The sequence below is a fragment of the Maylandia zebra genome, linkage group LG12 (genome assembly GCF_041146795.1).
Source record: "Maylandia zebra isolate NMK-2024a linkage group LG12, Mzebra_GT3a, whole genome shotgun sequence".
Classification (NCBI taxonomy): domain Eukaryota; kingdom Metazoa; phylum Chordata; class Actinopteri; order Cichliformes; family Cichlidae; genus Maylandia; species Maylandia zebra.
The window spans coordinates 16,083,552-16,097,188 of NC_135178.1; the positions used below are offsets into that span (position 1 = coordinate 16,083,552).

At 38.4% G+C, this 13,637-nt stretch overlaps 1 protein-coding gene across 1 annotated transcript in view; it reads right to left on the bottom strand.

The window, feature by feature from the left end:
• Positions 1–13,637, bottom strand: part of bin3 (bridging integrator 3) — a 32,858-nt gene that overhangs the window by 12,003 nt on the left and 7,218 nt on the right. The window contains exons 2-5 of the mRNA XM_004544318.3: positions 11,325–11,373; positions 7,543–7,583; positions 3,373–3,434; positions 1,660–1,796 (exon numbers count right to left, since the gene is read on the bottom strand). Of these exons, the coding sequence (XP_004544375.1) occupies positions 1,660–1,796; positions 3,373–3,434; positions 7,543–7,583; positions 11,325–11,373 (289 nt within the window). The remainder of the gene's footprint in view (positions 1–1,659; positions 1,797–3,372; positions 3,435–7,542; positions 7,584–11,324; positions 11,374–13,637) is intronic.

Sequence of the window (13,637 nt, forward strand, 5' to 3'; positions counted from 1 at the left end):
TTTAGTATGTTTTATTCTCAAAACAATAATACTGAGTTTGCCTGAGTAGCACGGAAGTATATCCTAACAAGTAAAGCCAGGAGACAAGACCAGCGACACTTAATCTCATATACAAACACTGAACATTAGGATGACATTTATTTACCAGCTCAAGACAGTATGCTCATTTAAAGTGAGGACTTTTGTCAGTCGTCACTTTAATTTCTGGAACATGGACATTGCTTCACTTATATACACTGAGGAAGGTTACAGCTTGATTATCTATGGAAACCGAGTCCAGCCCCTGAGGTTTCCCAGAAAATATGAAATCAACTCTTCAATGCTCAATATGTATATTTCCAGGTGACAGATGGCCTGTTATGCCTGAAATACTTATACTACAGCTTTACCATGGAATAACAACATTACCCACCGTTTGCAAAGGAATTCATTTTCTCCCCCTTGTTGGATCATTGTTGTGGGAAAGGTTATGAAATCATTTTGGTTCACAGCAAAATATGAAAAGAAAGGGGAATATTTTTAAGGCAGCAAATGTGAAAAGCCTAGAACACCTACTAGCGGGGCAATGAGTCAAGAAAACACAGATGGAAAAAAGTCAATCGGTATATGCCTTAGTGTGATCTCCTATGTTCTCTCCTGTATTTTTTTCCTCTTTTCAAACCCTCCACAGCGTAGTGCCTTGAGGATCCACACATGCAGTGCCACTATGATTCACATTATAACTACCTGTGGCGATGATTCTAATCAAAAAGTGAAGGGCGCCCAGCAAATAATATGAAGAGCCCTGACAGCCAGAGAGATCTTCACAGAGTACAGCTGTGGAAGAGCGAGCAAGAATACGCTGTACCGCTTACAGTTCTGGAAAGACAGACATGCCGGTCTGTCTGCTGCTGGCCCTTAGGACAAAACATACAAGAATAATAAGAAAAAAGAAATGGTTTCCCAAATGCAAGCGCTGCAAATATCTAAGCAGAAAGAAAAATATGTAAAATATGATATGAAATGTACATGAAGGACGGGACAAGTGTTGGGAGGATTTCAGGTTGGGTTTGCCAGAAGTACGGCTCTGAGAGGTTTACAGTGTTCAAGCTGATCATAGGTACTCCACCCCGAGGGAGGAATAAAGTTCCTGTAATCCATCAAGAACATATTGGGTGACCTACCAATGCAAAAAAAAAAAATGTTTTTACCTGAAGCCAAATGTATTAGGAAGTAATGCAAGAAATACAACAGACCTCAGCACATAAGCTGTGAGTTACTCTTGTGAATTTTGTGGCAAGGCATGTTTTCCTCTTCAGAGAAGGCCCATCCATTGTATGAGTTATTTTAGACACCAGTGAGTCACAAATGCATCAATTTTCACAGCTGATAACCAGTAGCTTGAGCTTATAGAGGATCATACCACAGATGCTTTTCAAAAACAGCAGAAGGAAAGACATACGGATAGTTTTTAGTCCACAGGCAGCACAATATTGACAAATATGAAAACATGCATTTTCAAAAAAACAAAAACAAAAAAACAAACCCTTGTTTAGTGTCCTACTTTGCTTGTTAGAAACGGAATTTTTTCAAACGATTTGAAGAAAATCACTGTGTCAAAAAGCCAAAACAGAAAAAGAGCAATATAATAAAGATGCCAAGTGTGGGAAAGAGTCTTACCTTTTCTTGGTTGAAGGCATCCATCCTTCTCATGGCTGTATCTAAAGCAGTCATAGAGTCCAGGAAGGCCTGATCCTGCTCACACAGCGGGTTACTCAAGAGGTCTGCGGAAATCTTCACTGCTGCCTTAGACATGGCTGTCAGCCATGCAAATATGCATGCAACACACAAAGCAGAAAATACTATTAAAACACAGTTAACTTCGTGAAAACAGAAATACCGATTTTGTAAATGGTTACTGAAGATGTCTGCATCTACACATTTTAATCTAATTCCATGTAAGACTCTTACATTGTTCTGAAATTGTGGACGCAATTTTTGTGGATTAAACTGAAGCTTTAAGCGTTTCATCACTTTATATGAAGTAGGGTATTCAAAAGTGAGCCTGTCGGGAAGTGCACAACTCGAATGGCACAGTGCTGCCCCCATTGTAAAAATCTGAGGGGGTGGTGGGGCTGCCTGCCGCGCTGAATATTCACCAGTGCAACGAGAATTTTTTGCCATTTTTCTACACTGACAGCATCAATTACCGTTAATCTGCACTCGTGCCACTTTGTTTAGACACAGAGCATGTATCAGTATATGGCTTCACTGTCAAAACAAATGAGCTGCACTGAGGAGACACAAGCTGACGACAGGAGCTGCACTGAATATGGGCTTTACAGAGATTTGGAACAGTCATTGGTCATTTCACACTCCCCTGGGACCAATTTTCAACCAATCAATTATCACGGTGTAGCGTTTCTGCATCTCTCTCAGTTTGCACAAGTAATACATTGCTTGATCTGACAAACATTTTAATTACAGGGTCGTGAAAATCAAAAGGTGACCTGAGGGCTCGTTATTAGCAGTGAGGGAGAAGGTGAAATTCATGTCCTTTACAATTTCCTGAGGCAAGAGAAGTTAACATATTTTATTTGCCTTCTGTTATTTAGCCTAATTTGGCATGTGTACAGGAGCATCCCTTAAAAAGACATTACTGGCCCTCACCAGATGACTGTCAGCACGTTCGCTAGAGTGCTGCATATAAACACATTTGGCTTGATACAGAGAGAAGTGTATTAAATGCAGTGCTGACATGCAGAGTAGGTCCAGTTCTTTGTTTGGTAGCAGTTAGTGGAGATGGGACCTGTGCAACAGATGGAATCCATTAACGATAATGAGGCCCTGACAGCTATGACACTTTGATGATGCAGACATTCATATTGCAGAGCACAAAGGAGAGGAAATGAAGAAGTCTCTCACTGCTCCATCCGTCCCCGCTCTTCCACCCCCACAAGTGACTACTTACCACAGGCCATATCTACTACCACTTCCCAAATACAAAAACACAAAACCAGCAAATCGGCAAATAAATCTTTAGTAAACAAGAGTTTTGTGGCAGACAAATACATGGATAAATGATGGCAGAGATGGTAAACCAGGATCCCCAACTGAATATAGATCACATGGTCAAAAAACAAAAAACACACCTGCTATGACAGCTACAAAAGCCTAAAAAAGGAAATGATTAAGGTAGAGACTCACACACAATTGTTTCATGTCATATCATTTGGAGATCGAACACAGCACAGGAAAAAAAAAAGAAAAACACAGGCACCCAAACATCTTTCTGGCCCTGAAAAACATGCCAAGTAACATCAAGTATGTTGGTGAACAAGTGCTGATCAATGGCTCACCAGGCGGCAACGCCAAGTAAGTGACAGAACATACCTAAATCTGCCTCTGTGCTTTTCTTCATGTCTTTGTGAAGCTTTTTCGTCTGATCCTCCAGCCTGTGGGACAAGCAGAAGACTGATTATCAGAGCGCTTCTTGTCTCGTAGTACAGTAAAGAATCAGTTATCCTAACTTGGATTAATTAATAACCTATACTGAAGTCAAGATTTACTTTATGAGCTGTAGGCATGCATTAATACATCAGTCAAACGTTGGTATCTGCTAATGTGAGTCTGGTTTTACTGATACCTTCAGGTTTATCAATTGATATATGCTGTTTAAATGCTAAAAAATTGAAATCAAGGCCTGAACTTTTAAAAATTTTCCACTGTTACAAAAGTAGGAATGCATACTTTCAAATCGATTCATCCCTGAATCCCTCTGAACCCGTTCAGTTGGACAAAAACATTGACAAGGATAAAGAAAACACAAACCTCGAAAAAAGACATAAAACAATATGGATTAAGAAGGAATTACACATTCGACTGATTCCACATAAAATCTGTTAGCTAATTAACAACAGTGTGAATCCTTCAGTCAACTACATTTCCGCTCAAAAGCATTAACGTCTTCAATCATTCCACTGCACATATTCCATTGATGTGTGTTAAAAATGGCAATTACCAGACTATGGAGGCTGAAAACACATGCCATTCATTATATCAATTAAGGCAAACAAGGGGTTTAGAATCTCCCCTGAGACTACCTTCATAACACTACTCCTATTTGATGAAAAATGTGGTGCAGTCAGGTTTTGCTTCCATCCTTGTTTTTCAAGAACAATATTAAATAGGAAGTCAGTAACGGTAATCCCATTTTTGTGCATGTCCACAAGATATAAAGACACTAGCAGAACAAGTAGAGCTCTTTCAGAGCTGCAAACCAAAACTGGAAGTCAAGCGGCTCCAATTAAACGTTTTAGATTTTTTTTCGGTTTAGCAGCTGGGAAACAAAGAACGATTGAGGATACTCACAGGTACACTAACCAAATCTAAACTGTTAAACTGAAGGGTTTGAAAATGACTGCTGATTAAAAAGCAGCATTTACAGGACCGTAAAGAAAAGTTCAAGTCTCCCAAAATGCAACATACAGACAACTTTGGTTTTAGATTTTCATCTGCAAATGGATTTTCTTTTATTCTTTTGTTTGTTTATCCAAGAAAGGACAAATAGTAAAATTATTTTTTTATATATATATATTTTTAAACAGAACATGTTCTCTTTAAGCTTTTGTTTCTTTTGACGTTAAAGGATTTTATACTAAATCACCACAGACCAGATGGAGGTTGTTCCTAAAATGTCATTTGCAGTAAATGATGTAATTTCATCCCATACTGTTCACACCACGGGAAAGAAAAAAACAGTCTGTCAGAACAATCTCCACAGTAACTTCTTGTGTCCCTCTCACCAATTAGATAGAACTAGGTCTCACAAGCTATATTAGGCTTTCTCTAAATTAATGAAAATGCACGCTTATGTTTCAAATATCCAGAAACAGGCATTTCAAATTGTAGTAAATTTATCATCAATGCTTCAGGCAAGATTTGGAGAGTATCTAGTAATCAAGAGAGATTCTTCCTGTGTTCGTCTCACTACATTAAGTCAATTTTTAGCACATATTTGGACGAGGAGAGTCAGTGTGACAAGTTCAGGTCATCACAGTTTTCCTCTGTTGTTGAGAACATTTTTGCATCAATTAAACTCTGACGTGACATAAAATCTTCATATGATAACATTTTGTTGTTAGAGCCGCAACTTGATAACTGATTCTGACATTGTCATAAACATTTTGAAATTGTAATATGTTGTCAATCTTAGCATTTCTGTCTGAGATTACATAAAGTAGAGATATTTGACAACTCAAACTAAATGTTTAGACTGCAATACTAGACTAAGCAATACCAAGCAAAAATATAATATCAGGAAAATTAAAAAAAAAAAACATAATCCTGCCAGTCATGCATATTAGTTTGTAAGATAGTGGGTGAAAGTATCTTACTATGTAAACAAACCAGTGCGCTCTGAGCCCAGTACACTCAGAATATATTCTTGTGATGGTTATTTGTGCATGTGAAAGTCATGTTCCAGACACTACCACCTACTTAAAAATACTGCTGCATTTTCCCTTCTCTGTCAGAACTGATGGTGAGAGAGAGCCATCCTGGATGAGTGCCATGCCAGCGTGGAGTCTCTTCCCAAAAGGTGCTAATAGAGTAACCTACTGGAACAGCTGCTGCTCCTTGTACCTATGCCCCAAACCTTCTACCCATGCAGCCACAGCCGCCATGCCACACAGGGTGGTGAAAACGAAAGGCATTCAAGACTTTTAAAGAAAATTGCTGAATATATCACTTATACATTGCAACATGACCATTTTACTCTGATTTGCTTTCCGGCTCATTGCTTTTCACACAAGACTGAGGTTAGAAACTGCAATTCCATGTAAATCACTCTAAAACCAAGAATTGTACCAGACTAAATCAAATTTTAATACCTCTAGACATGACTAATTTAAGTTTGTCACTGAAATAGTTTAACTTTTTTCACATAGACTTGCACAGCCGTATATTAGGACATTTGGATTTCCTATACTGCTATTACAAAATATTGATCTTAAAAAGTGATCAAATAACATCGACAAAGAAAAAGTAAAACACTGTGATCCATATTGGTTAAGTTGTGGAATTTCACTTACTGTTCCACAATAGTGTTTAAATTTTGTCTGAACCCACAAGTCAATACCTACTTATACTTAACACATATGAAGTACAAATATGCTTCATATATAGCGGAAGGAATAAGATGATCTTGTGTTAAATGCTTTATCAGCTAGCACTTTAAAGCCACTTTTACACTACATGCAGATAACAAAGCAATGATATTTCAGGCTCAGAGGAAATTATCAGGTATGTTTCCAGCAGGATGTACACAGGATATGAGGGCAAGATATGACCATCATCAATTTGGAGGATGCAACAGGTTATAGAGGAAAAGTGTGCACATACAGAGAGACTATATACATCTGCATGTAACCTTTCAGATCTCATTTGGGTTTTGCCTGTTCTTCTCGTCAAGGCTAGTTCTATGAGATTGAAATCTGTTTTACACTGCTGGTACTACAGATAATAGAAAATAGAGCTCTCTATGTTATAGATCATAGAGATTATTCAAACACTAAAATTAAAATGATGTTGAAATTGGTCTATACTTCAATATGGGAGAGTGTTAAAGTACAGATTATTTTTGTACTAGAAGAATTTAAATGTCTTCAGTCAGATGGACAAACTGCAAACACAGGTATCAGTTACTACTAAGTATACTGCATTTAGACCACAGGAGCACCATGAAGTGTTGATATGGATCTCTAGGGTGGAGAACCTAAATGTCTCTACATGCCTGCTGCTCTGACTCATCTATAAGGTCTATTGGCACCACACCTTCCTGATAAAGGGCCCTCCTACTCAACAAAACCTGAGAGGAAAATGATGCTCCCACTCATTTTGCTGGGCCCTCAGGGAGTTTTTGTAACCTCAGCCTCCCAGTAAGACTGGGCCTGATGTACTGAGCTTACAAGTTTTGAATTTTAAATTATGTGATCCCTACTTGCCTTTGTTTCACAGAGAAACTGAAATAAAGACCATTAACAGAATTTCTATATCCATGATGACATTAAATTGTAAAAATTTGATATTTCAGCTGTGGCCAAGTTTGAAATGTCTTAATATTTCATGTCAAGAAAAAACAGTGTCCAAAACTACCAAAAGCTGGAAAAGAAAAAAGAAAAACTACATGTGCAAAAAGGAATACTTAAAATGTAAATATGCAGTCAAAATAACTGTTAGTTATTTCAGATTTCTTATTTACTTTATAATCCTGACTAGTAATTGTAAATTAAGTCATTTCATGAGAATAAAATAAATAATACAAAAACATTACAGATTTTTTTTTGTTGGCAGAAGGACTAATGACAGACATTAAGATATTGAATATATACAAAGCACCAAGCTAAAACAAACAATACATGAACATGAAAACACTTGGTAACACATGCATATTTTTGTAAAATATAAAATGTTTATTTTAATACCAATGTAACTCTGAATAACACAGAGAAACTTTAGTCACTGTCTACCTCATTAGTCTTATAAAGCATAATGGAAACTTACTTTTGGAGTTTGTCATATTCTCGCTCAAAGTCTCTTTCAACCTAAAATAAAGAATGCATTGCAGGTATATTAGCATTTTGGCATAGTACAAATAATGACTCCAAAAATTGTAACGGACAATAAATACATGTGCGAAATATAATTGTTTCCAGCAACAATGATTACTTCAGAAGGCATTTGTTTTCCCACTTGGACATACAGTGGGGCAAAAAAGTATTTAGTCAGCCACCGATTGTGCAAGTTCTCCCACCTAAAATGATGACAGAGGTCAGTAATTTGCACCAGAGGTACACTTCAACTGTGAGAGACAGAATGTGAAAAAAAAATCCATGAATCCACATGGTAGGATTTGTAAAGAATTTATTCGTAAATCAGGGTGGAAAATAAGTATTTGGTCAATAACAAAAATACAACTCAATACTTTGTAACATAACCTTTGTTGGCAATAACAGAGGTCAAACGTTTACTATAGGTCTTTACCAGGTTTGCACACACAGTAGCTGGTATTTTGGCCCATTCCTCCATGCAGATCTTCTCGAGAGCAGTGATGTTTTGGGGCTGTCGCCGAGCAACACGGACTTTCAACTCCCGCCACAGATTTTCTATGGGGTTGAGGTCTGGAGACTGGCTAGGCCACTCCAGGACTTTCAAATGCTTCTTACGGAGCCACTCCTTTGTTGCCCGGGCGGTGTGTTTTGGATCAGTGTCATGTTGGAAGACACAGCCTCGTTTCGTCTTCAAAGTTCTCACTGATGGAAGGAGGTTTTGGCTCAAAATCTCACGATACATGGCCCCATTCATTCTGTCCTTAACACGGATCAGTCGTCCTGTCCCCTTGGCAGAAAAACAGCCCCATAGCATGATGTTTCCACCCCCATGCTTCACAGTAGGTGTGGTGTTCTTGGGATGCAACTCAGTATTCTTCTTCCTCCAAACACGACGAGTTGAGTTTATACCAAAAAGTTCTACTTTGGTTTCATCTGACCACATGACATTCTCCCAATCCTCTGCTGTATCATCCATGTGCTCTCTGGCAAACTTCAGACGGGCCTGGACATGCACTGGCTTCAGCAGCGGAACACGTCTGGCACTGCGGGATTTGATTCCCTGCCGTTGTAGTGTGTTACTGATGGCGACCTTTGTTACTTTGGTCCCAGCTCTCTGCAGGTCATTCACCAGGTCCCCCCGTGTGGTTCTGGGATCTTTGCTCACCGTTCTCATGATCATTTTGACCCCACGGGATGAGATCTTGCGTGGAGCCCCAGATCGAGGGAGATTATCAGTGGTCTTGTATGTCTTCCATTTTCTGATGATTGCTCCCACAGTTGATTTTTTTCACACCAAGCTGCTTGCCTATTGTAGATTCACTCTTCCCAGTCTGGTGCAGGTCTACAATACTTTTCCTGGTGTCCTTCGAAAGCTCTTTGGTCTTGGCCATGGCGGAGTTTGGAGTCTGACTGTTTGAGGCTGTGGACAGGTGTCTTTTATACAGATGATGAGTTCAAACAGGTGCCATTCATACAGGTAACGAGTGGGGGACAGAAAAGCTTCTTACAGAAGACGTTACAGGTCTGTGAGAGCCAGAGATTTTCCTTGTTTGAGGTGACCAAATACTTATTTTCCACCCTAATTTACGAATAAATTCTTTACAAATCCTACCATGTGAATTCATGGATTTTTTTTTTCACATTCTGTCTCTCACAGTTGAAGTGTACCTCTGGTGCAAATTACTGACCTCTGTCATCATTTTAAGTGGGGGAACTTGCACAATCGGTGGCTGACTAAATACTTTTTTGCCCCACTGTATTCACGGTCTTTACCTGTAGGATTATGCACCAGGATTGACGGACAGTGGTTTGAGCAGCTGAAATGCAGGTAAAATGACTAGGTTATGTTTAATAAATTATTTTATATTTAACTAAACCTCTTGCGTGGACTCCTTCCTTCCTTGTCCAGGATCTTTAGACCTACTGGTAAGATTAAAGTTTGGGCCCTTGTTAATCAACTTAGTTTGCAGTTTGCTAAATGGTCATCTAAATTGAATTGCTTTTTGAGTACAGCCGAAAGTTGTTATGGTATTTTAGACTGTGACTAACATCTTAGGAAGTTCTAGAAGTTCAGATCATTAGTATTGCAGTTCTAAATAACATTAGTTTGGATCGGGTACATCAATTTAGAGTTTTTGCGGTTGGAAGAGAGCAGCACTAGTATTTTGCTCAGCTGTTAAGTCCATGAATTTAGGGTTTCAGATATCCTTTTTGGCAAATATAGCCAAATGAGTCTCTCAGTTAAGTAGGTTTAAGTGGTTTATTTGTAGACTTAAACTTGAATAGTGTTGTAAAATATGTAACTTGGTAACATTTTGGTGTGCTGCTGTGGTTGATGCTCATACTTTAATTACAGCTTTGGTTGTTTGATGCTAGAAGTTTTTCAGAGGAGTGTTGTTTGGGAATTATATTAGTAGCAATTTCCAGTGATAAAAAACAGTTTGGCCATGCATTACTGTATGTGCTAACCAAGAACACTTATGTGTCACTACTCCTTAATTTGTACCTGGCGTACAATATTTAACTTGTTAGTTTTGTCTGGTAGCTTTGACTCTATTAACTATTTTGAATTGCTGTGAGCTTTGCAGTAGCTTGGTTATCTCTTTGTTGGCATCTTGGACATTTTGGTTAGTGTGGACGTTTCTGTTTGGAGTAACATTTTGGTGTGCTACTGTGGTTGACGCTCATACTTTAATTCCAGCTTTGGTTGTTTGTTTGGCTGGAATTTTTCAGAGCACTGTTGTGTGGGGGTGTGCATGTGTAACTGCAGGCTATGTGGTGTTGGGCACTTGTGTTGAGATCTGGTGTTCATTTAGTTTTTTTACTCATTCTTCTGAGATTAACTGATTTTCCCATTGAATTTATCTACAAGACTAGACTTGCTATTCTGAGGCAGATACTTATTGCACTCTTCTGTATACCAGTTATATTACTAGCAACTTTTGGTGATAAAAACCAGTTTGACCATGCATTACTGTACGTGCTAACCATGCACTCGTATTCACCACCACTCCTTAATGTGTTCCTTGGGTAGGAAAACTGGATCTGATAAAGTGATTGGTGTCAGGTTGTTCTGGTTGTGTGGTAGCCATTGTAATAAATAAATCAGGACCCTTCCACACTCACTCAAGGGAACGTAAACTATAGAATAATCTTAATAATCCATACAACAGTGACACCGCTTGTACTGAATGTATACAATGTTTTTCACTTTTTAAGGTCTTTTTTAAACATAGATATTGCGGTGTACTATAATGCATCATGTACCGCAGAATTATATCATGATACAATTGACTTTGTAGGTATTGTGATAAAACTGAGCTGTTTGTTAGTCTGTGACTCCCACAGTAAAACTTTGCTTTAATCTCAGAGTTAATCTGAGTTTGGACCTACTCACAGCTGTCACCATCTCTCCCACTCCATGGTTTTTGCCTAGGATGGCACAGGAAGCTGGAATCCCTGTCTCACAGTCTAAATGCCAGGCCACAAACCTATTATGGTGGAAGTGGTTTTCTCCAGCAAGAAGAACACCCTCTCACTGTCACTTCAAGGTAACCACCTCAGCCCCCTTGAAAGACTTAGACAAATTGACATCTAATAAATCTTTGTGGACGACAGTATTTAGACTACTATTCGTGTGGTCTGTGCCATTCGTGAAGCTCAACAACTACAGCTTTTAAACTGCTGTTTTACCTGAATGTCTGGATAGAGTAAAAGTTTGTTCTTGTGACTTACAGTTTTAGAGACAATCTGTTTTTTTGGTTGTCCAATCTTGAACGGGATCCTGAAATGAACACGAAAAAACATGCAATGAGTGCTGACAGATACAAGCAACAGGAAATGATTACCAAAAAGGTGAGATTAATGAATGCTTAAATTGTCAACAGTTGCATGATGACCAACTAAAGGACAGCTCAGGTCTACCGGTGTATTAGTGCCTCTTTTAGATCACTGACACAGACAATCTGAGGCTGTCAATCCCTGTTCCTCTCACACATGTTGTCAGTGACATGTACATTAACTTTGTGTCATCACTGATCACATCTGGCTGCCACTGCAAGCAGATGTCACTTAACAGAAGTGGTTGTCCCCTCATCTGTGTGATTTTACATGACCCCAACTGGCAATCAAATGCAGATGTTATAACATCAAAAAAATAGCAACCCCCCCCCCCCCCCCAAACCACCTTCATATACCAGGACTCAAAAAGACAAAGCCATGACAACAATCAACACCAAAACATGTTACGAGGCTCACTGTATCTGCAATAGTTTCACATAATTTTCAGGATGAAGTACAACTTTTCTTCACTCGGGAAGCAAAAGACACAGAGATTCTACTTTCAGTAAAAAGAAAAAAACTTGTTTCGTCTTAGTTAAAACACAATCTTTTATCCCCATTTCAAACCCTTGCCTATGCCTTAATAAGTTGCTGCAGCGCATCAGAGTGCCTTGGATATCCATGAGACAGAAAACACTGCCTTATCATTGTGATTTGCTCTATGTTGTACGTTGTCATTGATGTTGCACTAATGGTCTGAAATCTAAGCTACATGATGGACAGTTGCTACTGACAGCCAGGGTGAGGCAGCAGCTGTGTCAAAAGAAAGGTGTGTAGACTAATGAGATGGAAAAGTGAGGGTGTGATGTAGGACCTTATTGTGCAACCAGGGAAAGCTACAGATGTGTCAGGAAGATCCTTTTGACTACAGCTCAATCACAAAACTCAACATGGTCAAAAAAAACAAAAACAGTATGATTAAGCCTGGGGGGAAAATACATAAAAAAAAACAAGTTTCACTGGTGGCTTAGGAATTACATTGATTTTGACTTTCTGGTACTTGATATTATAACAAGGACTTTGACCTGGTGACAACCTTTTTTTGGTAAATAATAAGAATAAAAAGAATAAAAACCAGTTACAAATCCCTGAAAACATTTTGCTGCTTTCGCTCGGGGATTAGTTTCACCCACTATGTCACTACTTGGGTGAGCCAACATGGAAAAAAACCCACAGAAATTACTCAGCTTCATCTGACTCACCTTTCTCCGATGAGGTGATAGGTACACTGTAATGTCAAACTACGTGCATTACATACCCACGTACCTGTCTTTGAAACTGTTTGGGATTGTTTACCCAAAGCACAACAGCTGGAGATTTAAACACGGAGAGTTTTAGATTGGTGTTCTCCCAAAGTTAAAACAAGAAGAAACAGCCTCCACACTGCCACACTACCTCTTGTAAGATCAGTTAAGATTTAAGACAAAACAACCATAAAAGAAGCACTTCAGCCCAGTCAGACAGTATAAGAAGAAATCAGCAGAAAGTTTATGACTTAAACCACACATTAAGCATTGACTACATATCCCATCTATTAATATAGCTGAACATACATTTTGTGATGATGGTTCTATTTGTTAACGCAATCTTTTGTTCTGCACATGCATTTACAACCAGTGATCTGCAACACTTTTACTTTGAAGTCTATGTGTAGAATTAAGCTACAGTTTAGGCACAACTTACAATTTAAAAAAAGTAAGTCACTACAGAAATGAAAGATACTAATCAGTTTTAACAATTAAGCCCAACTACTGGTATAAAATGAAGAGGAAAAAGTAATAGAAATAATAAGAAATTAATTAATTAAACAGAGAGAGTTGCCATTTTTAATTATGTTTATACGTTTTTTGTACGGTGCATGAAATGACTGACTGATCTTACAAGATCAATATAGTTGTCCTTAAACCAAAAGTTCAGGGAACTGATTGGAAACTTTTTGCCAAGATTGCCCAACATTTGGAAGCAGGTTTTGAGTTTGTTCTTATTTAATGGGTGTGTCAAGCTATAAATCATGACATCCACAGCAAAAAGACAACAGAAGGGTATTATGCAAGAGTGCTTTATAAAGGAAAAGAGGTACGTATATTTAAATGTTTGCTTTAAATGCTCTTGGGTTTTTCAGTTTCTCTGCAGTTTGGATCCAAATGTGCTTACATCAAGAGGATCTGTTAAACTGTCACTATATTAGTGTGAATTTTCCCTTTAATG